General features: G+C 39.8%; 2 protein-coding genes across 3 annotated transcripts; both read left to right on the top strand.

Annotated features, from left to right (window-relative positions):
• Nucleotides 1-289: 289 nt before the first annotated feature.
• LOC126397027 (mediator of RNA polymerase II transcription subunit 26-like) lies at nt 290-5,884 on the top strand. 2 transcript variants are annotated; one of them, XM_050055483.1, is made up of 3 exons: nt 290-634; nt 2,719-2,796; nt 2,899-5,884. In XM_050055483.1, the coding sequence occupies exons 1-3, from the start codon at nt 563-565 to the stop codon at nt 4,465-4,467; spliced, it is 1,719 nt and encodes a 572-aa protein (XP_049911440.1). In that variant the 5' UTR covers nt 290-562; the 3' UTR covers nt 4,468-5,884. The 2 variants fall into 2 exon arrangements, with proteins under 2 accessions (XP_049911440.1, XP_049911441.1); XM_050055484.1 differs by having other exon boundaries at nt 291-634; nt 2,722-2,796.
• Nucleotides 5,885-8,695: 2,811 nt separating this feature from the next.
• Nucleotides 8,696-25,127, top strand: slc35e1 (solute carrier family 35 member E1). Its single transcript, XM_050054017.1, has 6 exons — nt 8,696-9,109; nt 12,001-12,071; nt 16,266-16,403; nt 19,471-19,596; nt 19,699-19,944; nt 20,423-25,127. The coding sequence occupies exons 1-6, from the start codon at nt 8,782-8,784 to the stop codon at nt 20,648-20,650; spliced, it is 1,137 nt and encodes a 378-aa protein (XP_049909974.1). The 5' UTR covers nt 8,696-8,781; the 3' UTR covers nt 20,651-25,127.
• Nucleotides 25,128-25,263: the final 136 nt, after the last annotated feature.

Genomic DNA, 25,263 nt, shown 5'->3' with positions numbered 1-25,263 from the left:
GGGAAGTATGTTTATAGATATATGAATAGCAACCAAATATCTTTAAAGCAAAGGTTTTGCATTTTTTTTAACTGCACAATATTTTCTTTATTAATTAAGTATTTTCAAAGCCTCTCTGCACGTCCAAAATAAAGGTGTGAAATATATGGATCCATCTAAAATAAAATATGAAGAGCCTGTGCTGTGCAGACATCACTGTCTGATTTAAGGCCACTTCTTCCAGAGAACAATATCGCGGATATGAACAATTGGTTACGTAAAATTTTCCCATCATGCCTTGCGCGAGCGCTTCACAAAAAGCCCGATGACAAGACCGAGGAGGAGAAGGCTACCAGCCGAGGGGGGTAGCCGATTCCCGGAGAGGATTTTCTGCTCTCGTCGTCCGAATTATTGAGTCGTGGCGGCGGCGGATGAAAACAAAAATAAAAGCATCATAAAACATGGTGCTCAGTCCGAGAGAAGAGCTTCCGTCGGGCCTGTGAGTGTCGGCCGGTTCCCAACCGCCGCCTCTTCGGGGGATTCTGCTGTCTGAGTCCGTCCTGACCCGCGACACCGCCAGGCGATGACAGCGGCTACAGCCACTCCGCAGGTGATGAGAGACCGGCTGCTACAGGCCATCGACGGTCAGAGCAATGTGAGTATCACCGCTAGTTTCCAGAGGACGAGCTGGAGGCAGAAAGGCAGACAACAAGGCCAAACCGATTCCGGGTTGACAAAGTGGGGGCAGTCAATGTATGGCGAGTTATTATTTACTTGCTAATTAGCTGGCTAACATCTCTACTTAGCTAAAGTAACTAATGCCAGGCATTCCTGCGCCTAGCTAACTGACTTCAGCTGGCTAATGTTCATGTAGCCAAGTTAGCTTATTTGTGAACACTAAAATGCCTCTGGACTGGAGACTTGCTAAACTGAGCTATCAGGTTTCAGTAAGATCAAGGCTTCACATAGATTTAATTATCACCTCTGTGCTTACCTTTATAAAGCTGATGAGATTACAGTGCTTTTTCTGGCAAGATCCATGGTACAGACAGTTTGGACTGCATCTGATAAAAGTTTAACAAATTTTGGCAGAATGCAGGTATTGCCAGTCACTAAAAAGTACTTAAAAACACCATTAAAATCTCATAAGCTTAGCTACAGCTGTTATTTGCTAACTTGGAGAAATGTAAGTATAACTTTTGCAGTATAATGTGTACTGAACCACTGTGTTCAAAGATTTAAGCACATAACTTAATGAGCTGATGTGTTTCCCTCTAGATATCCTTTGTTTAATTTAAATCAGACACTCAGATATTTGATACACCATATAAATGTCGCTTTTGGGGCTAATCCAGCAAATTAAACACCTGTCTAAACTAGGTACTTCATGCATTGGTGAAAAAATCCTAATAACAAAGTCCAGTATTGTCATAAAGCAGTCCCCATTGATTTGCAACATTGCGTGCATTGGTCCTTCCCCACCAGACGTATTAAAGTGGTTGCTACCACAGTCGAATCTCTAATGGAGGACAAATCTACGTCATGTTGTCATGGTATAAATACCACTACATCACCCAACCTTAGCAAGCTAAAGCTTTTGTTTACTGACTTGGAGAAATGTAAGTATGACCTTTTGTGTTACTGGACCACTGTGTTCAAAGATTTAAGCACATAACTTAATGAGCTTGTATAATTTAAGTCATACATGCACTCAGCTAGTGTTATAGTTGTCTTGTATGAAATCCTTTATTATGATAGTTATTAAGAACCTCATATAAATGTCCCTTTTTGAGACTAATCCAGCAAATTTAACACCTGTCAAATCAAGGTACTCCATTGCACTGATACAGAAACCCTAATAAAGAAAGTCCAGTATTATCATAAAGCAGTCCCCATTGATTTGCAACATTGCCTGCATTGGTCCTTCCCCACCATAGATATTAAAGGGGTTACTAACACAGTCGAATCTCTCTTGGTGGACAAATCTACATCATGTTGTCATGGTATAAATACCACTACATCACCCAACCTTAGCAAGCTTAAGCTGCTGTTTACTAACTTGGAGAAATGTAAGTATGACGTTTTGTAGTATAATGTATACTGGACTGCTGTGTTCAACGACTAATCCAGCAAATTAAACACCTGTCAAATCTAGGCACTCCATGGCATTGATGCAGAAACCCTAATAAAAAAGTCCAGTATTGTCATAAAGCAGTCCCCATTGATTTGCAACATTGCATGCATTGGTCCTTCCCCACCAGACGTATTAATGTGGTTGCTACCACAGGCGAATCGCTGTTGGTGGACAAATCTACATCATGTTGTCATGGTATAAATACCACTACATCACCCAACCTTAGCAAGGGTGGTGCAGGCCCATATTAAAGTGAACAGGCTGCTATGGATAGTACTTCTATCTCATTTGCAGATCTGAGTTCTTGTAGGGTAGGATAGAATAGTACATTTGCATGCATTCTCAGTTTGACATATAGAGCCTGAAACCAGTCGGAGTGCATCATGTCTTGACACACAGGTGCACATTTGAAAGTCTATTCAAATTATGTCCTGGCCTTATAACAGCCATTCTTTCTCTCTAGGGACTGGTGTACATTAGGCCTGTGAGGTTCTGAATTACAAATTGCAACATCTACATACAGCAACTGTACTTTGATTCTGTTGCAATGCTGACAACATCATGATGTGTCAGGATGGTGAGTAATAAACGTATGTGTCTTTCAGCAGATATGCAACATGGTGGTAGTTATGGAGGTGATCTCCTTTTTGGAGAAATATCCTATCACCAAAGAGGCACTGGAGGTGGGTGACATTCAGACCTACATTATGTGCATTTACAATAAAACGCAATTGTAACCAGTAAAATCATAGCTGCTGTTTAACATATATCTTATCTCCTTAAAGGAAACCCGCCTTGGCAAGCTCATCAATGATATCCGGAAGAAAACTAAGAATGAGGACCTTGCAAAAAGGGCCAAGAAGCTCCTGCGGAACTGGCAGAAGCTAATTGAGCCAGGGAAGGGTGAGGTGTTGTCTAAAGGACACACTGGTGCATCATGGTCTTCCAATGGTGGTGCTCACCCTTGTATCTCCGCTCCAGCTGCCACCACACCATCAGGTAAAACAGGTCCAGAGCTGAAGAACAGAAATGACTTCAACAACTGCTTCTCCCCGAAGGTGGAGAAACCGAGCAACAGGAAACGTAAGGGTGACCAGAAGGAAGGACAGCTCTTAACAGCCAAGATATCCAAAACGACTCTTAATGACAAAATACAAAATTCCAAACAGCTGCCAACCAATGGAATTGGTGGTAGCTCTGAAATTTTTGCAGATAATCATGCACATCAGCCTTTAGACAAGGAGATTCCTGAGCCTTTGGACAATGACAGGCTGAATAAAATCCCAGTCAATGCTGTAAAACCTCATCCAAGTGCCCCGGGATACAGCAAGCCTCTTAGCACTTCGTCTTTGCTAAAAGCGTCAGTTCTGCAGCAGCAAGCTAGACAGGAGCAAGCTGTCTGTGGGGGGCAGAATCGACCCAGAAGCCCACGCTGTTCCTTGCACAGTCCTCAAACTCCAAAGCAGGAAGCTGGTGTCAAACAAACTACATCACAAGCACAGGGTCTTTCTAGCCCCTCAGTGAGGCCTGGGCCTGTGGACACCTCTGGCCTGGGGCCTTCCACTCAGCCTTTCAATGGTTGTGTTCAGGGTTTGCACACAGACACTTCAGATTTGGATTCTCATAGCAGGCCTCCAAGTACATCTCTTTACAACTCATATGCCTCCTCCCACAGTGATGTGGTCAGTTTGGAAGATGGTGCTGTAAGCAATACAGAGAAAAGGAAACGACAGAAATACAGGCCTAAGGACCATGTGATAAATTTAGATGGACAGACTGTAGAAGACGGCACAAAACCAGTCAGGTTAAAAGACAGGAGACTGACATTTGACCCCGTAACAGGACAGATCAAATCCTCCTTTCAAAAGGAGCCATGCCAGGAGACGGAGGTCAGATTGAGCCACAGACCTGAATCTCAGCGGTCTGAACAGCCGAAGCAGAACCCACCAGTTCCTCCCAGTCCCTTCCAGCAGACAGACTGGAAAGAGCTGTCTAGGAGTGAAATCATCCAGTCGTACCTTAGCCAGCAAAGCAATGTGCTGACGTCGTCAGGCGCTCACACTCCTGGTGCACACTTCTTCATGACAGAGTTTTTGAAAAAAGAGGAACACCGAGGTACAGATGTCAAGACAACTCACGTGTTGGCACCAGAACCCCCATCCAGTGATTTACCAGGGATTAGCAGAGAGGTCATCGATGAAGACCTGAACAGATTACACACACAGCACTGGTCTGGGGTTAACGGCTGCTATGACACAAAGGGTACTTGGTATGACTGGACTGACTGCATCTCCTTAGAGCCACATGGAGACGAGAGTAGGTTGAACATACTGCCGTACGTCTGTCTGGACTGAAACTGACTTTGGGCTTCTGAATTGGAAGTTAAAAGCTGCCTTCACTGTAAAGCAGAGCAACTCTGCGCATATGAAGGCACTTTATTTAAGTGTAAGCTGCTGTTTTGCACCGTTGATGAAAGTGGAGTCAATGTGCTGCCTGCTTGGGTGTGTGTGTGTGGAGCACACGGGGTGTGTAATCAGTGTTTTTATGAATTTTTGAACACAGCGCGAAGGAAAGAGGCTATGCATTAACTGAAATTGTTGGTGTTCATTAATTGTACAGATGAGTTCTCAATACCTGCCATTCTTTGTGTGGGAAAGGACACCACATTAAACTGCACAGCAAGGCTACGTTTTATTCATCTTATGTTATCCACATGCCTTGTGGAATGTGACTTTTATGCATCCACTCACATCTAGTCCACAGTGCAGTATTTTTTCATTTGAAGTTTAGTTTTTAAAAATGTGATTCAGTCAGCTTTCAGTAGACAGAAGTGAGCTACATAAATGGAGCAGATATCCAACAGATGCAACTGTCACTAAAGTTTTTGAATCATCTTGAACAAGGCTGTTAAGCTGTTAAATTAACGCCATTTTCAAATAACTATCATCATTACCGTTTGTATTAACAACTTTAAACTGTTGTGAAAAAAGATTTGTCATTGCACCTTTAGAACCGCTGTCCCCTCATTTCTCAACTGTCTCACGCAGGTACTTTTCGCAGAAATAACAACTGACAAATCAGCTTTAAAACATTTGAATATTTTTCTTGTGTTGTGAGGTTTGACTGCTGTTAATAAAGTGACATGAAACTGCCAGATGTGACTGAGCAGTTTGGGGTGAGAGAAGAAAAGGCTCGTGTGGGGGTTGAACAATGCACGCTGATAAAGAAATGTGGCTGTCATGTATGATATTTATTTACATTTACATATTCGTTTAAAGACTTATATACGTGCTCAGACCACACTAAATCATTTTTGTTACATTTCTTTATTCAGAATTGGCTCAGCGATGCAACAGTCCAACCTTTCTCCTGCTGATACACCAGCCTACCTTTTATAGGAAAACCCTCCAAAATGACACATTTTGATAATGTGAACTAATTTTATTTTATACTTGCCTTTTCCCTTTACTGTGTATTTAGGCTGTAAAATATGAATTAAAATGGCAGAGCAGATTATGCTTCTAGCTTGCATCTTTGTACTGTCAGGAAGACCTGAGATATAAATTGACATGCTGGATAAAGTACTTAATATCATTCCTTTTAGATATTGTTTGCCTTATGGAAACCTGTGTTTTCCCTAAAGACGGAGCCTTAGTGAATGTACAGAAATTAGCCTTTTGTGTTCAGTCGAATGCAGAAGAGAACATATTTGCTACTTTGTCCTTTAAGTGGACATGTTGATATGTGTTAATAAAAAAATGAAGGAACTGTGACTGTCTTCTCTTTAAGTGTTTATCACAGGTTCTTGCCATCACTCACATTAACCGACAAATTGATTCCCACAGTGCGGGATCTGCGTTGGCTTTGCATGCTCTTCACTTTCAGATGAATTTTGATTAATTTTCTGGATACTCTGAACTTCCTGTTTGTGAGAAATTTTAACTGTTTCTGAAGCACTGATTTGGTGCAGTGTTTCCTTTCCAAATGCAGTTAGATAGATTCCATTTATCAAGTAGTTCAAAAGAAAATTAGTGGCAACTTTTAATTTCGACTGGTTATTTTTCAAGCAATCTGGAAATCCATCGGTAAAAAAAAAATTCTTCCTTTAATCTACAATATAGATTGCAGAATCTGTCTTGAGAGATTATTTTTCAAGTAAAAATACTGCTTGCCAAGCATTCCACAGTCCCCACATCTCAGTGATGAATATTTGCTGCTTTTCTTTATACAATCAATAGACTTACTTGACAAGAAACTGAATGTCTGCAGGATTTTGGAGCATTTATCAGACAAATAGAGCAATTTTACATTGTAATTAAATTGTTTTGGGCGTAATTTTTATACTATTTGCTGACATTTTATTGGCCAGACATTTAACTTCAGGGCATATTCGTATGATACAGCACTGTGGGTGATGAGAGGAGATGTCTTCTGTCAAGCATCATGTAAAAACACAGCTCATATAAAACAGTAAGACAATCACTTAAGGTGCATGCAGCTCCCAAATTTCTTCTAATTCATATTTATTTGCAATGTTAATCCACCTCACTGTGGGGGTTTAGGTATTTAAAATACATGCTGTTAAATGGATTTCCTTTTTATGTTTGTAGTTACTTATGTAAGAATGAGAGGAGGAAGTTTAAATGTTTAGAATTGCCTGTCATAAAAGCTAAATTGGGAGAGGACCACTCTATATTCTTGTGTTAATTTCACACTGAGGTTGCAGAACATCCTCTTGTATGAAGAGTTTTCTTTTTACATGGAGAACAAACTGCTGTACAGTGGTTCAACCAGACTGACTGAAAGGGCAGAAAGAGACAAAGACACCTCTGAGCAACAGTTCAATAGAGTATAAGAAATCACCATTCACTGGTAAAAACAACTGGAGGCTTGGCAACAAAATGTGTGCAGAGCTAAATAGGAAGGGCACAATAATTTCTATCCTCCGGAGACCCTGTGTCCTCATATGAGGACATTATATTTTGGGTTTACTGGACCTTATATGTCATTCTGCTAAACTTAGACTCTAGTCCTCGTTTGTGGACACTTTTTTTGAAACAAGATGGCAGCCATCTCTGCCAAGTCAGTCTACAGCTGATCCTGACACATAAGTGAACAAGGTACAAACCTGATCACATGTTATGGTTGAAACTTGTTTATGATAAGCAACGTTTGTAGTTTGATATGACAACAAATTTGACCAATTTTAGCAACAGTAACATGCTAAGACGCTGTTAATTAGAAAGTACTCGTTTGCAGACATTGGGAATTTTTCATTAGCTCTTTGAAGGACATAATAACTTTATTGTTGTCTCATTTGAGGATATTGGGACTTTATTATCACTGACAATGTTTAGTTATTTTATTCTTATCAGGTTCTACTAATCTCAAATAGCCAAGAAAAATTGCAAATGCAAACCAAACAAAGGTTCGGGTCTCAGGAGGCTATAACTGTCTACAACTAGCCTAGAGTAATAATAAACCATATTTATAAAGCACTTTTAAAAACTAAGTTACCAAGTGTTTTACATGGTTGAACAAAACATCAAAACATTTCAGGACTTAGGCAAATGAAATCAGGCAATTTAAGAAAGGGCAAATGAAATCAGGCAAAGAACAATGGAAAAAGAAAAAACAAAAGAGAACCCCAACAAGAAAGATAAATAGGCTGCCAACCATGAACAGATAAGCCTTTGTCAGCAATTGAATGCCCCGAAGAATGAACTGAGGCAAATGATGTCAAACAATTAAAATAATACAAAATCAAAAGAACAATGTACCCAGTGACAATGTAAGATAAAAACAATAACAAAAAAACTGTATCTTAAAATTAATTAAAAGGTTTTCTTTAATAAAAAAAAAAAGGTACGTTTGAAAAGGTTAAAAGACGTCAATCATTCTGAATCCTCATCATTATGAAACTAAGGAAAAAGGACATTTTAAAATAAAAAATGCTGGAACTTAAATGAAAATGCAACAATTTGATGTTATATATTTTGTCTGATTTCTCATATTAGTAATTTCACAGTGTAATTCTGTTTATTTCTGAACACTTTGGTGTCTGTATGTGGGACACAGCTCTTCATGCACCTCTTGCTGTGGTTTGTGGTGTGTTTCTAGGCAAGACAAGGACAGTTTATTTATACGCCACATTTCAGCAACAAAGCAATTCAAAGTGCTCTATATAAGTGCAAAGAAATACGTTAGAAACGACAGTATAAGCAATTAACTTAAGAACTAGAGAATATAAAATAAAAAATTAAAATGTACTAAGACAGGTATAAAATACAGGTGTAAGACTTACAGTGCAGTTACAATCAATGTAAAATATTTGAATAAAGGCTACAGTGCAGTGTAAAAAAATATTAAGTGTTTGTTTTAACGAAAGGAAACTCTTTCTACGTTTGAAATGTATTTATTTGCTTTAATTAGCGTTAATAATGGTGGAGTTTAATATTCAAATTCTAAAATCAACCATTTTAAATGTAGTTCACAGCACTTCCATTTTATAAACGCTTTTTCTAATAATAAAAGCTTTTATTTTGAAAGCTGTGACCGGAAGCTTCGCACTTCCTCCATTGTCGGCAGTCTGATGGTGGAGCAGCGCTGCCCTCCCCCGATGAGCCAGACACACACACCGCCGGTGACTCGTCACTCCGCGCTGGAAGATGGCTGCGGCGGACCGGCCCCCTGTTAGGGAAGGGATCCGGATAGTTTTTCTGTGTGTGGGCTGGTACACGGTCAGCTCGGGGGGAAACATCGTCAACAAAATCATCCTCAATGGATTCCCGTACCCGGTCACAGTCTCTCTGTTTCATATCATCTCTATCGTCGTTTTCCTCCCGCCGTTGCTGCGGGCATGGGGAGTCCCCAAAACAGAACTGCCGAGCAGGTACTACCGGTGGTACATTCTGCCTTTAGCTTTCGGAAAATACTTTGCATCTGTGTCGGCACACTTCAGCATATGGAAAGTACCTGTTTCATATGCGCACACCGGTGAGTACAGCGGGTTTGGGCTGATGTGGGTACTAACATGAGGCCACCTGGGTAACTTGATGATGTGTCTGTACCGTCAGCTGATGTTAGCTCCGCGGCTAACGCTTGACAACTCGGCGACACGGACATTTAACTGGCTTGTGGGCCCCGGGTTTGTGTGGCGTTGTGAAGGTCATGACCACACGGGGTTTAATGAATTATTTAAGTTACAGAGAGTCCGCTGACTACAAATTGGTCAGCTTCAGACTCCATTTAACGCTAACCAACCGGCGGCTGTTAGCTAGGTAGCCAACTTAATTAAGCCTGATAGCCTACGTCAGGGGGGAGGGTCCATTACTGAACCTGCTCTGTGTTGCAGTGTGCTTCTCTAACTTTGATCTCACACTGCCTGTTAAAATCACATCACAGCCCCTCGTGTAATTGAGTTTTCTCATAAGAAACCCTGTTTTGAACATTAGAAGGTTACCAGCTGTGGAATGTGTATTATATAAGTTACACTCAGTTGCCACTTTATTAGGTACACCTAGATAAAACCGTGCAGCCTATGGCTAAAACAGTCTTTTAATTCTTTCAATTTTGTGTGAAACTGTTAAGAGAGATTTTAGATGTCTCTAAACTTTTGTCAACACTACATTACACATTAGGCATCGTCAGTAAATGTAGACTTGTTAAAATAAACAGCTATCAGTGCACTCATTCTTTTAAAATTGGGGCTAAACCTTACATTTGTTTCCATTGTTTTAATTTTTTCTTGATTATCATACATAATGTATATCAGAGGTAAGATCTGACAGAGTTGGCCTCTTACAGAGATGACAAAAAGTTGTATATTGAGTAGCCATTGTCTTTTTCAATGTTGCTAAGACTTCTCTTAATGCTGATTAAAATAGTCATTTTATACCATAAATCTTATGTAGTTGTGATTTAGACAGGCTTTGGAGTTGACATGTTACCGTTGAGACACATTCGATAGCAATATTTTTTCATGAATTCGTCAAAGAATAGAAAGCATACCAGTACTTGAGTAGCATTCCTGCCTTTTTGGAAACCAGGAAGTGAGATAGGAGTCCTTGTGTTAAAGCTGATTCCTTTCATGACCAATTTAATAATGTTTTTGTTGAAGTCTGTTAGAGGTGACAGAAATCTGGGACACATCTTTAAAGGGCCAACATTTTCACAAAAATATTTTATAAAACAAAGATGATTATAGTAGTACCTTTTTTAATTGATGTTATCAGTACGTACTGTTTGTTTTAGATTTTGAAGATTTTTAACACTTTTTTAAAATTGTTTAAAGTTGTGAATTCTTGTCAGGGACAAAGGTATTTTCTGGCACAGGGCAAGTTGAGAAGTTGAAGTGAAAATTAGTGTATCGATAAGTTATCATTTTAAGGGGTTTGTTTGTTTGATTTGTAGCATCCAAAATTACCCTAACATTACTATGAAAAATTGAACAGCATTCATGACAGAACATATTTTTGCATAGCTGTTGTTAAACTCCTTTAAAGTGGCATCTGACTGAAACCTGTGACCTCCTGACATCTAGTAATCTCTTCTTACCTTGAAACATAAGGAAGTAAATTTGAAATATAAGATTTTTTTGCAGGTTACAACTTCCTTTAAACCACTTAGTTTTCTTGTGGTGTTTGCACAGAGCAGGGTTTATTACAGGGTTGTTCTAGATGAAATAAACTGGCAATTTAATGTGAAGTGACACCTGTGAAAATCAGGTGAGTAAACTTAAAATGGCACCTCCTCTACACCATTTTCAAGACCCCCTGTGGACTTTGCACCTAATTTGGGAACCATTGCTTCCATAGTAATAAGATGTAAATCCTTCTGTCATTGTGTATGACAGTTTCCATTAACATTTTTAACTGGTTTTAGCAGCTAAAACCTGTTGGTAACGTCCCCCAGTTTCCACTAGCATTCGTGTAGCCACTTACAGCTAGGTTGCTTTGACTGCAAAAATGTACTCTCAGTTGGCAGTCTAATTCAACAGTCCTACAATACATCCTGCTTACATGAAGGTTTTAATGTTCAGTTTTAGTAGAAACTATTTTAGAGAGGAGCTGATTCAACTTTATGATCCTCTTGGAAGCTGCAATTTGTGGAGCCGTTGAGCTGTATTGTGTTATTAGTGTATTTGTGAGGGATGTTTCTCATTTGAAGTGTGCCCTCGTTGATATAAATTGGGTGGAGAAAATATGAGATGCCTCCCGGTGTAATGCAATAAAGCACCAGGAGCTATCAGCAGCCTCCACAGTGACCATAAAGGTGAATCAACACCTCTGGTGTTTACTGCATTAGTTTGAGTTAGATGTACCGAACACACAGGCAACTGAGTGTATTGTAAAACCTATGAATTAAATAGTCCTCTTAACTTGTAATTGTTTGTCCTAACTTAAATGTCAAATGAAATGAACTATTTCAAAGAACCTTGGGGGTCCTTAGACACATTTTTAGAGTAACAGCTGTCATGTCAATAAAATCTCTGTCCTTGTAAGTTGCTTTATTTTCACATTTAGCTTCCGTCTTTGTGGATAGTAGTTTTGTAACAGTGCTGAATCTAGCTCTGATGATTTTACAGTCTGAAAATACCTGTTGATAAGTAATGCACCTGTTTTAAATTGTCAGGGTGCCACAGCTCTTGAGTAAAACTATCTCTTATTGTTGGTAACACACACCAGGAAAAACCTAATGGTACACCAGCCAGTGACGCACTGCAATAGAGGTGTGTTTGGCTGAGGCTGTGTTCTGGCTCCTGACGTAGTAGCACCTTATAGTCCAAACTCTTGTGCTCTCTACCTGCTGCTGTTAAACAGCAAGGAAATGATTGTTACACTCCACAAGCTGACATTGCTCCCTTTTATCCTTTCTTTCTTTCACAGTCAAAGCTACAATGCCAATATGGGTTGTGCTGTTATCAAGAATTATCATGAGGGAGAAGCAAACCACAAAGGTGAGTAAGTTTCGACACAGCAAACACAGCACAAGGCCCGCTCTGTTTGAGACTCAGCAGTGGTGATGTGGCACAGTACTGCGCCCGTACTGCATCTCATATTACGGCCATCTGCAGGGGCTTTTGTCCCTGAAGTTAATCAGATGTTCTTTGGGAGGTGGGGTGGAGGTCACGGAGGGGAAACTAACTTTTTATTTCCACCAGCCAGCCACACTCACCTGTTAATCACCAAATTCACTCACGACTTTCCATATTCGAGGACCCAGCTGGGTTTGTGTTCATGCATGACTTTCAAAGGTTGTTAGAATTCATGCAGAGTATTTTGGTGTGCAGGTGTGGAAAGGCTTCAGGTGGTTGAATATTTCCAGAGCAGGGGGTAGAGTTATATTAGCGCTAAAAGAAGCCTGGTCTCCAATTTTCTGGCTCAGTGGCGTAATGTTCTTCGAGGACAAAACACCTGTTGAGTGCACACACTGTTTGTTTGTTACAGTCCATTAGCATAGGAAAACACTTAAGGGATTTATTTACACTCAACGGACTGTTAGATCAACTTGAGTTGATGTATTTACATTTATCCTGGAGCGTATCTAACTTCAAGTGTTTGTCAGCATTATATTATTCACATTTTTTTCACACATACAACAAAACCCTAAACAAGTCATTCAATTAGTTGCTAATCACAATTTGGAGCACAGAAGTTAGTGAAAGGGTAACATGATCATATCGCTATAAACAACGTCGCTTAAAGTTAATTATTTCCACTATTAAGCAATTGTTTGGTCCATGAAATATAAGAAAGTAGTGAAAAATGGCCATCACAGTTTCCCAGGATGCAAGGTAACATCTTCAAATGTCTAATTTACAAGGTCACTCCAAAAAATAAAATATTCAGTTGGTTTAAAAAAGAGACTTTTTTTGCTTAAACTGACTCAAATGAATAATAAATTATCAAAATATCCATCCAATTAATTTTCTTTTCAGTCGATTAACAAATTGATTAACGCTAACCAAATAAAATCTTGGTTGAGTGAAATTCTTCCTACTCTTCAACCAGTCGTTTGGTCGATGGGGAAAAATATCTGCATGTTATCATGCTTTTTACTTAGTAGCGCTGTGTGTCTACCCAAACCATTTTTTTCTGTCACAAAGTTGGACATTAACACTTGCCCAGGGCAAGTTAACTCTGTGGTCAGGCAAGTGGAATGCCTCAAGTGAAAAATAAAGGCGATCTCCGGTGTAATATTATCAGAAAATAAAGTGTGCACTGTAACGCTTTTCCACCTGAGCTGCGTGCACATGGCCATCGTACCACTAAACGTTGGACAGGAGTGATGAGAAATATCAGACACACTGGGCACTATAGAAGTTAACTAGTTGACGATGTCATATACAACATAACGTAACTAACGTTAAATTTATCTGTAACGCCACTTGCTATTTTTAGCCCAGAAGCTAATATAAGCCATCCTACCACTCCAACAAGGTCTCCGTAGTATAGTGATCGTATTCCTCTCAGAAGCTTTATATTAATTCAGCCTTGAACTGCGTGTCCTTTTTGATACTTGGTAAAAATAAATCCATAATGATTACTCTGACACTGAATGTCTTCTGTGATTATTTATCCATTTTCAATTAAAAAGAACAGTTGAAAAATGTTTAACTTTGGTTGAAACTTAGCACTCATCACTGTTACCAGCCGTCTAATCACAGCGGAGAAGGGGCCGGACAAATACCACAAAGACCAACCATCACAGACAACATATACAAGTGTTGAACAAGAACTGTTGTTGTCAGCTGGGAAAAGAAACGCTTTCGTGGACACACGGCCTTATTTAAGAAACACCTACGATCGTCTGACCAATGAGAATTTAGTTGGAAAACAGCATATTGACCAACCAACCAGTGGGAGACAGCCCTAATTAACAGATGAATTGTTTAAGCTCTATAATTACTACCCGACTACAAACACCCCGGCTCATCTTGGCCAAACGCAGATTGACAGTGACAAAGTTTAAATTAGGCTTGACTCTCTTCCCTCCATAGGTGTTGTACAAAACACCATAAAGCACTGTAAGAAATACTGGAACCACTGAACAGAAAATATGATGTATTTTCTGCATGCACAGCTCCTGTGCTCAGCTGTCAAACTGTTAAATCTTATTGGCTTATAATGTCGTTCTACCTTAGTAGTCTGCACTGTGCAGCTGTGTGTTTTAAGACAAACCAAATCTTAATGAAGAGAAAAAGCAAAAGAACCTCAATATCTGCCCCTGCTCTGTGTCAAAGAATCAGGATTAAAGGCCAAAATGCTTGGTTGGGGCGAAATTTACAGCATATGATCTCTGTGGAATAATATGTCGTCATAATCCATCCTGATTGTGGGATATTTTACGGTCACGGTTTGCTGAACGTGAATAAGGAGACCTCTGAGTCTAACATTAGCCCGTCATGTTTACCTTCACAGTCGGCAGTTCAGTAGTCAGACAGGCTGGGTCCACAGGGAATGTAGGTGTTGATGACGTGTTAGTGTGTGTGTGTGTAGAGATCCTGTTTGAGGAGCAGCAGGATACACTGAACTGTACTGAAGAAGTGCTTTGTCAAAATGATCAAATTCAGTATTTATACTTGACTCAGCTTTGTTCAAAAATTACAATAAGTCCAGAATTTCAAACATAATGGACTGTACAAAATATACTCAGTGGCCACTTAATTAACACTTTATGGTGGAACAGTTGTATTGGATTGCACTGGATTACACAAGTGTACCTAATAAAGTGGACACTGTAGATTTATAAGGAAGTAAGTACATATAACCGAGCAGTATAGTCTCATATCGTCTCAAAGTTTTCCCTTTGAGTGCAGGCAGCCTTCAGGATGAATTTCCAGATTAAATCCTGAAACCTGAAATGGGACACAAATCTAGGGCTCTGCCAAAATAGACGAGGCCTCGCTTAATATTCAGGGTTACACAAAAAAGAATACCAGCCACTTTACAATTGAGCGCTTGTGTTAAAAGCCCTTAATTGGATGCATCAGCATGTTCAGTGTGTTAGCAGAAGATAATTTTGTTAACTTTTCATCCTGATTGTGTTGAACAAGTCGTTGCCTGGAGCTGCTCTGCTCGTTCGTGGTGCATCCTGTTGAAAATGTTTAATCATCACAAACACATTAATGCAGGCAGCTTATTGGCACAGTGTACAGTTTGGGTGCAGAGCCAGTCATATTCACACTGTCTACCTGCTTTGGCAGCAAATTCTGGCTGAAAGTTGCCAGCCTGCCTTTTTTGTTGCTTTTCTTTGCCAGCCTCTTCCTCTGACTACTCTTCTTTGAGTTACTCACTCTTGTTGCCAGTGTTACTTACTTATTTATGTACAATAAAACCGAGGGCAGGTGAACTGGAATCGGACAATAAACGCTCAGTGCAGTGTTTTCTCAGTTTCACTCTGTGTGTTTGGTTTGAGGGGAGGAGAGTGGGTGACTGAGTGGGTGCACAAGTGGGTTTCATAACAACTGTGTGTCTGTATCATTTTTCACGGTCCAACATTTTCAACATGCAAATAAATGGGTAGTTTCAGCCCATGAGGTGTTGTCCCCAAGTGTGTGGTCTCAGATGGAAGGGTTAGTATGTCCAGCTGCAGCCTCTGAAGGTGTGACATTTTTTCCTCGTTATTTTTACAGTGCTTCGTGCAGTATTGCAAAGTTAACTGCAGAAGTTTTGTAAAGCTATTTGGGTTTTGTTAGGCGGTTAAATTGTGGGTGCACTGGATTTAAGGCTTTGAAGAATGTTGGAAATATCACTTAACATTTTCTACACTTTTAGTAGCCTGTCAAAGTTAATGTAATAATGATTTGTTGATGTTACAGCAAGGCATTACCTGATTATCATTGGTATTTTGATATCATTGATATGATTCATATTCCTACGTCTCAGGGATGCAACTAACGATTAATCTGTGATAATTTCCTTTATTGCTTGGTCTATAAATTGGGAAAAGGCCCACCACAATTCCCTAAAGCCCGCAGTGGCATCTTCATATCACTTGTTCTGTCTGACACCAGTCCAAAGCCCTGAGATTTAAATTACCTGGGAAACACTCCCTGATGCAGCAGCTGTACCGTCCTGGATATAAACCACTAAAGCGTTATTTGTTTTGGTTCCTGCTGACTCTGCCTTCTGTGTGGTCCTCGTCGTAGGTGTACGTATCGCTCATCCCCATCATTGGAGGAGTGCTGCTGGCCACGGTGACTGAGCTGTCCTTTGATGTTTCAGGACTAATCAGCGCTCTGGCTGCGACGCTCTGCTTCTCTCTGCAGAACATCTTCTCCAAAAAGGTAACTCATTCTCATGCAGCCACACGATGAGCAGGGTGAGAGAGGGGGGGTTTGTAAAAATGCGGTCAGAAAAGAGAAGTGGTTCTGTGTTGAAAAAATCAGGAAGAGCAACTGGATTTCACAAGTCGCCCCAACTAACTGTAATCACTGAAGTGTGTTTTTCCTTTCAACTTTGACCTTGTGTGCCTGATTGTTGCCATCATGATTCATTATTTTGTATGTAAATACAGATGTAGTTGTATGTGGGGTTTTTGTAACCATGTTTGTTTTGGCTTAAATTGAATTTTTAGCTTCACTTAATGTTTTAAGCTTGTGTTGACACTGTTGTAGAGCAGCGAGAAATCCCACTTGTCTTATTGGTGCCACTAATATATTCATTTGAGGAACAAATCCAAGTTTAAAGTTCAGATATATATGACGGACAGGAGATTTCAAATGGCAGTAATGTGGTAAATTCCTTGCATGGTAAAAGGACTGCATTTGTATAATGCCTCTCTACCTTAACAAACAAAGGTAGTTGTTATGTTATTTATACACACTTGGTGGCAGCGCTGGCCTGCCCATTAGGAGCATCTTCAGGTTCAGTATATTGCTCAAGTATACATCAACATGTGGACAGGCGGAGCTGGGGATCACACCACAAGACACATACTACAAGCAGCATGGTCGTCACGATGGCATGTCTAATATCGCCATGAATGCAAGTATTAGGTAGTGGGTTATTAGAACACAGACTTGGATGTTTAATAAAGTTTATTAGTGTAGTTTAGATTCCTTTAATGTTCTCTAAAGTTTTACTGCCGTTTACAGTATAACAAGCTACTTTTATGAATAATTGGAGAAGTCGGTGAACACACAAGGGAGAGAAAGGAGGACTGAAAGCATTATCAAACCTCTAAATGCTAATTTTAGGTGCTCGCTGCTACACCATCTCCAGCCACAAGAAGGTTACTTATGACTCTGTTAAAACTCAGTGATTCAATGACAATAGTTTCTTGAAAACATCAAAGGAGTATAAATGCAGTTCATTGATGTTTAGCTACTAATTAGTATGCAATCATGTAAGTTCAAATGTAAAACAACGATAATTTACATTGTTCATTGATTTAGAAAGAATATTTACAGTATTTACAGGTTGATGCAGTTACATTTCATATTTATACTCATATAATGATTGAATAGTTTTCTTCCTTGAGCTTAAAATGTGTGTTGATACTTTAAAATGCATAACATCTTCATCATCTTCATTGCACTACTTGGCGATCTTTCTGCTTTAAACATACCCACTCATCACAAATCATTCCTTCTAATAGCATTAACCATCGCCAAAAAAAACAATATTACTGAACTGGAAAGATAGATCCAAATTATCCATATCACATTGGCTTAACTTACTTACAGATGATTCAAACCTAGAAAAACTTACCGCTGGTTTGAAAAATAACACATCCTATGAGAACACCTGATCCCCCTTCATACAGTACCTCCAAAGCTGATTCCTCTTACATTAAAGGTATATTCACTCTCTGCTCTCCTCATTACTCTGCTAACACATCCTAATACTGCAGCTGTCATATATCAAATGAACATGTATTTATTTATTTATCTATTTATTTATTATTCATTTGTTTCTTCCTCTTTTTTTTGTGTACACACTGATAAGTCAAATATATATTATGTAGATAGCCATATAATCATGTTATAATATATTGAGCATAATGCGAACATGATTTGAATAATTATACTATTATCATTATTATTATTATCATTATTATTATTATTATTATTAGTATCATTATTATTATTACAATTATAATCACAAGATGCAATTAAGATGACAACAGGGGTGTTGGGGGGTGGTGCTGGGCTGGGTGGGCTTGGTAGGTGCAGGGGTGTCATGCCTGGCTCTCCGGTGGCGCGGCGGGGCCCCTGGTTGGGGCAGGCGGGTGGCGGGGCTGGCCGGGCTGGCCGGGCCTACTCCTCTCAAACACCACAGAGGTAATCTACAAATAAATCTGTCAGGCCATGCCCCTCCAGGTTGGGCAGACTCCCTCCCAAGGGGTCTGGGAGTTGCCCAGGACTGAGACGGGAAATGGGATTACGGCAAGACCTGCAAAGGGTCAGTGGCCACCTAAGGGTCTGGGTGCGGCCCAAAAACAGGACTGCCCTAAATAGCCCCTGGCTGGGCCCTCTGGGCGTGCTGCTGGGTCCGGTGGTGGGGGCCCCTGCCCTTCTGGCCTCATCCTGCCCCCCCCCCCCCCCCCCCCCCCCCCGACCACCCCCCCCCCCCTCCCCCCAGCTCACAACTNTTATAAGTGTATATGTTATTGTATTGTGCTCATATATTATATCATATTATATAATATCATACTATATTACCTTATATGTCATACTGAATTGTACTCTGTTAACATTACGATCAATTATATAAGGTTATTTACGTCATGTTATGTTTTATTATTTAATAATTTCATGTCATGTCACTGTTTTTGTCATGTAATTTCACAAAAAAAAAAAAAAGAGAAAAAAAAGCGTAACATCTCAAGTATGCTCAAATTTGTCACTTTTGGAAACCTGCAATCAAACAGCGAAACTTGGGGGAAAAAACTTGAAATATTTCCATCTCTGACTGTTTCGTGCAAATCATACCCACAATTTCACCGAGAGTTTCTCTTCTTTGTTCCTCGTCATTTTGCACGAGCCCAGCTTCTGGCAACTCTACAACAGTCAGTGATCAGGTTTTGAACACAATCGTCAGGGTTGAAAACAAATTAGGAAAATAATGCCAACATTTAAAATGACTCTACTTGCACTCAACAGGCTTTTTTTTAAGATTCAAAGGGAAGGTTTGTTGTTTTAAAGATGTCTTTACCAGCCAAAGTAGAATCAGATTATGTGATATCATTTCAAAATTGCTCTCTCTTTGATTTGATATGGTGTGTTCAGTAAGTGTGTAGTGGACAACAGAAAATATTGTAACAAGGAAAGACCAAAGATTTTACATCACCATCTCCTTTGCTTGTCACCTTTTTCTTTTTGTAATTGATCTTTTTTTCCTCTTTGTCAGGTGTTGCGCGACACAAGGGTCCACCACCTGAGGCTCCTCAACATCCTGGGCTTTAATGCTGTTATCTTCATGCTGCCCACCTGGGTTCTGGTGGATCTGTCTGTGTTTCTTGTCAATGGAGATCTGGTGAGTAGCAATAACAGCTAATTAATTGTTGATAGTGTCAAGCAGCATCTGTCTTGTTTTATGATCCCCAAACGCAGCCTAACCACACTGTTCTCCTCACAGTCGGACATCTCAGGATGGACAAGCACCTTCATCCTCCTGCTCATCAGCGGCTTCTGCAACTTCGCACAGAACGTCATTGCCTTCAGCGTGCTGAACCTCGTCAGCCCACTCAGCTATGCCGTTGCCAATGCCACCAAGAGGATCATGGTCATTAGCATCTCGTTGCTAATGCTGCGCAACCCAGTCACCCTTACAAATGTCCTGGGTATGATGACGGCCATAGTTGGCGTCTTCCTCTACAACAAGGTAAGTCACCCTGACCTCTTGTGTGGACAGAGGAGAGGAGAGAAGATGAATTATTTCATGTGAGAAGCTAATGTCAGCAGATAATATCGGTCCAATTTATGTTTCCAAACACTAAGTCATCCTGCAGTTTACATTTTTTAATGCGGCTTTCTTTCCATTTGTATGTGCCTTTATATAAATGTACTAAATATATGCAGAACCAGCACTTTGCTCCATTTAGTTTTTCTTTCCTAAACAGTAAACTGCTTGGTACTCTGCCTAAAAGCAGCTTTCCATTTCTGCCACTCTCCGTCCAACTTGTGGCTGTATGTAATGTAATGTAAATAATAAACTTTACACTTTACTTATCCTCATTTGGAAACGTTTGACCCACCCAAACTATTTAGGATCAGTGGGCAGCCACAGTGCAGTGCCAGGGAACCAACTCCAAAGACACCCTGTCATTTAAAATCCATTTGCCCTTCTCCTCTGCCAACAGGCCAAGTATGACGCTAACAAGGAGAAGAAGCTGCTGCCAAGCACCAAGCAGGACCTGATGTCCTTTGACAACCCGGCGCTGGAAAAGATCCAGGCCAATGGGTCAGTGCCTTTCTCCCACGGCTCAGAGCAGCAGCATAACTGGAACAACGTGCTGACCGACCACTTCCAGTACAGCCGGCAGGCCTACACGACGAACTACAACAGCAACCACCAGTACGTGGTGTAAAGGAGGAGTCTGTCTCCGCTCTGGGTGGCTGTCATAGACATTAACTGTGTGTAGCCGCCCCCCCCCCAGCAGCAGGACACAGCCCCGCTCCAAACACGAGACTGAAGGCAAGTGCTGTTTGTTCTGGATAGGAAGAATGAGATGGCCAGTGACGTGACCTCTCCCACGCTCCCCCCTGTCTGAACTTCACTTTCTGACGGCTTCGCTGTATCTCATTTATTTATTTGTTTGGTACCGACTGTATGGGATGGTCTGAGAGGAAACTTAAATCACCTGTTGTCAGAAATTTTGGTGACGGATTCAGCCATGTTGTCCAGACACAGAAATGTGCACAGCAGGTGGACACGTAAAAGGTAGTTCATGAATGATTGCACCTTACTATCTGGAAATGTCTGTTTTTTTTTTTTTTTACAACCAGCCATAATTTGTTTTGGATTATATTTGTTCACTTTCATCGGAAAGAATGTCAGCTGTAATTATTTAATATGAACGTTAACTTGCACCGAAACAGCAGTCATCTTACATTTTGTAACAAACGCATCTCAGTGGAAGGCCTTAAAGGTATACTATACAGGATTATCCTACAAAACAAGACTCGTACAGAAGTAATCCCTCTCAGTCCTCACTTATGACCAAGTAGAGAGACTCCGACCTCTGCATGTATTTGTTTGGACTTAATAAAAAGGAAGCTGTGAAAATCCTGAACACAGTGCCTAAAAAAACAAATAGATCGAGACGAAACATCAAGCAGACAAAGCTTGCTCCCAAATAAGAGTGAATCTGGGGCTGGCTTCCACTTTCCCTGGCAGTGTTTCCAAACATTAACAGACATTTCCTGCATAGTATACCTTTAACATTTTGGTTTTAGGCAGATCATATTTAGGAGTGACATTTTTCTTCATGAGGCACCTGTAATGATGTGAGGAGAAACAATCTGAATTGTTTTCCAATTTCCATTTGTCCACTATCTTGGTTGATAACTAAATTCCTGCAGATCTAATTCCCATCAGCCTTAGCTTTACTCGTGTTTGGTGCTATGTTTAGTGCTATAGTGTTAGCATACTAGCATGCTATACAAACACAGTGGTGATCGTCAGCATGTTAGCATGGTAACAGTTGTGTTCTGACTGCACTCACGAACAATGTGGCTCAGAATTACAAGTGCCTGATGAAGAAAATGCCCTCATTTCAAAATAAAGTTTTAAAAAAAGTCAGTTCATTGTGTCTGCAACAAAGTGATGCTTGTAAACTTGTTGGACACACAGGTCAGTAAAATTCAGTCACACTTGTTGTCAGCAAGTGTTTGAACTGCCACTACCATAGGCCGTTTCAACACAAACACACACACACAGCCTGTTTGTCTTTGAACTAAGGTAAACTTTCAGAGTGAGACTAGTTCTGTCACACAAAACAGTCAATGACCTCCGTCAGATCTGTCCTTTCCCCTAAGATAACAAATAAGTTTGTTTATCATGGAGCGTAAATGTAAAAAGTAAAAATTAGATTTACCAAAACAAGGCATCCTGTCAGTATACGTACTGTAAGGATGCCCATGTTTCATTGTTCTTAGGGAGTCTAACCATGTTAAATGTAATAGAGATGCTAAAATTATTTTGCTGTCATAGTGTGAAGTTAAAGAATCGATTTAAAACGATCCCTAGTTTTTTCTCAATTGATGATGTTTGTATTTATTGATCTGCAAAGCTTCTCAGGCAGAGAGAGATCTTCTCTCCTGTCAGGCGTTTTTTTCAGCCTGAACCAAAGCTGCTCTGTCATGTCTCTGTTTTTTAAACAGAGGCGCGGTTTGAGTTTGCACATCATGAAACAACTATATGTGTCATGCAGATTGTGACTGTCTGTCAGGTGACTTTAAAGTCCCGGTGTTTTAATGTAAAGCGTTTCTGCAACATTGCTGTCAGACGGTCACTGGACAGATTCAAAATGAGACATGCATGAAATCACAGGTTTGGTTTGTGCATTTAAAGATTCAACTGTAACTTTAGCGGGAGAGAGGTTTGATTGGCATTACTGATTACACTGTCTGCAACTAATGAGTTATTAATGAAAAGCCTTTTTCTACTGCTTGAAGAACGATTTGATTTAGTAAAGATCAGTCACTTGCTTTTCTCACTGCAGCAATATAAAGTTTTTACGTTCTTTTTGTTTTTTAGCGATGCAAATGTCTCCGCATCTGAAATCAACGTTGTGTTTCTGCTCATATATTTTGTTGGAACAACGCACGTTCATTGAATTTTTGTAAAAGTGCCAGTTGTAGCCTGTGAGCTTGTTTTTTCAGCTGTAGTCCCCGGTAGATGTGGATAAGGGGATAATGTGGTTATATTCTTATAATATGGCTTTTTTTAGTGTGCCGTGTTTGTCGTCTTTGACAAATTTAAAACACTGTCACAGTATTTCGTCTGGAGGAAAACCCCCAGAGAGTTCTGTGGGGTTGGTGTGCTTCCAGCAGACAAACTGATATCAATAATTGTCCTATTTTTATTTATAGAGAGAACTAGCTCTTAGCGCTGAGATAGATTGTAGCCAGCATAGTTTGTAGGATCTTGGGAACATGCAGCTGCTCTGTTTTTCTCCAGCGGGGAGGGAAATCACCTCCGCCTGTTTTACAGTAATTGACTAGAAAACACCTGATATCATGAAGTGGATTTCAACAGCCTGGGGATTATTACTACCTTATTCAAATGATTTTTTTTTTTTTTTACTGCTGCTGTAGTTGTATGTGTGTTTACTGTTGTACACTTTGAGGCCGTAATTTGTGGTGTCGGACTGCGTTAGATTAAGAAATATAAGCAGAAATATCAGAAACTTGTTAAAATGTAACAAAGGGCACGATGACGCCACAAACTGCCGCCTCAAAAAGGATAAAGGAATCAAAACCCTCTAAATGTCAGCATTGATTAAAATTATACATTTCATAAAGTTAGCTTTTATGTTTTGTTTTCAGTCAACCTCAAAACTTCATCACCGACTTTTCCTATATTAAAATTGAGTTACATTGTAATATTAAAGAGTCACCCATCTCTGCAGCTCTATGATTGTCTGGATTTACAGCCACCAGATCCTGTATAGTTAAATATTAATGTTCTCATCAGCTCTCCGCAAGTAGCCGTTTAAAGCGCCTGAGATAAACCACACGTGTTACCTTCCCAACATCAAACGGCAGACAAATTTACAGAGTGACTGCAGAACAAAGTGAAGCATTTAACAGTTAAAACACCAGATATTTAAAAGAAGTCGGTGGAGACCAAAATTGAGCTTAAAGAAGAGTGGGTACTATTCGTCAGGCGGCCAGAAACATTAAGATGTTTATTTCACTTTTAAGATTTTAGTTTCTACTACTGCTATGTGAAGGAGCAGATGTCAAAATATACTGCTTTATGAGCACCTGTCTCGATAGATTACTAAACACTAAGCAATCATGACTTGACTGTAATTCATTTATATGCACAGAACAGCTTTGTTCTTGAACTTTTGTCTCCACCAGGTGGATCCTTGATAACTTAGAAAGCTGATAGTTGCCTCATGTAAATATCAAAGTGAAAACCTGCTCTCTTAAATCATCGCAAATGCTTTTAGAAACAATCGAAATTGGCTTGTTGTTGACATATTTTAATACAGATAACATTTTATGGCTAAAATAAAATGGACACTTCACCTGCATATCAGGTTGGTGCGATAAATCAGGTGAATTGTGACATATCCTGCACCCCTGCATGATTAGATATGTGAAGAACAGGAAAATCCGTCATCCATGTGAGGGGTGAGTATATTCTAGAAATCAAAACTTAGCAACAGCTGAGAAATGTGTTTACATGTTAAACAGAAGTGACGACAAAACAAAAGTACTTGATAAGAAACAACACAATCCTTTTGATAGTTTAAGAATGTAATACTCACATGCAGCCTGCAGAGAAATAACAGATCACGTCACATCTGAACCTCCTGTCTCACTGTCCACTGCCACAGCTACGTTTTTAGACTCTTTGATTTCTCATGTTGCCAAAAGCAGTTTGCAATAAGTGTAATCTTTTTAATGCTGATACACGACAAGATGGAGGCCGTGTTTACAGGTGGGCAAGATGTAAAAATTCCTAAACTACAACATGTTGTAGTTTAGGAATTTCCCTCATGATTTTGTTTTCCTGTGTCATGCTGGCTGTTTGTTTCTGCACAGTGAGCAAACTGGGAGAAAACTGTTAATTTGGACGCTTTTAACTGGGACGTAAATGTTAATGAACGCAGAAAGGGGGGACTTAATTTGTAAAACTTATTATTTTTATTGCGTTTGATGCATCTCGAGGCAGACTTTTTACTTAAATGATGTTTATAGATTTTTATTTATGGTGTCAAGGTACAAAAATGTGCTGCAGTGCACAGTCTTGTCTGCTTATATGTTTAGTAAATGCTATTTTTAAATGTTGGGGATTTTGGGGGTGGGGGAATAAATGCATTATGGGATACTGAACATAATTGTATGTCTTTATTAATGTGTACGTATTCATGCTTTTAATTAACCCTTGAATGCCGAAAGGACGGAAATGTGACCACTGAAGGAGTATTTTCAGCCACACTTGAATGATAATATTTTTAAATAT

This window comes from Epinephelus moara, chromosome 10 (assembly GCF_006386435.1).
Source record: "Epinephelus moara isolate mb chromosome 10, YSFRI_EMoa_1.0, whole genome shotgun sequence".
Taxonomy (NCBI): domain Eukaryota; kingdom Metazoa; phylum Chordata; class Actinopteri; order Perciformes; family Serranidae; genus Epinephelus; species Epinephelus moara.
This window is presented reverse-complemented; position numbering and strand designations above follow the sequence as displayed.

Coding starts and splice junctions, on each gene's coding strand:
- LOC126397027 (XM_050055483.1), top strand. CDS start 563: ATGACAGCGGCTACAGCCACTCCGCAGGTGATGAGAGACCGGCTGCTA. Junction 635..2,718: donor CCATCGACGGTCAGAGCAAT/GTGAGTATCACC, acceptor TGTGTCTTTCAG/CAGATATGCAACATGGTGGT. Junction 2,797..2,898: donor TCACCAAAGAGGCACTGGAG/GTGGGTGACATT, acceptor ATCTCCTTAAAG/GAAACCCGCCTTGGCAAGCT.
- slc35e1 (XM_050054017.1), top strand. CDS start 8,782: ATGGCTGCGGCGGACCGGCCCCCTGTTAGGGAAGGGATCCGGATAGTT. Junction 12,072..16,265: donor GGGAGAAGCAAACCACAAAG/GTGAGTAAGTTT, acceptor TCCTCGTCGTAG/GTGTACGTATCGCTCATCCC. Junction 19,597..19,698: donor TTCTTGTCAATGGAGATCTG/GTGAGTAGCAAT, acceptor TTCTCCTCACAG/TCGGACATCTCAGGATGGAC.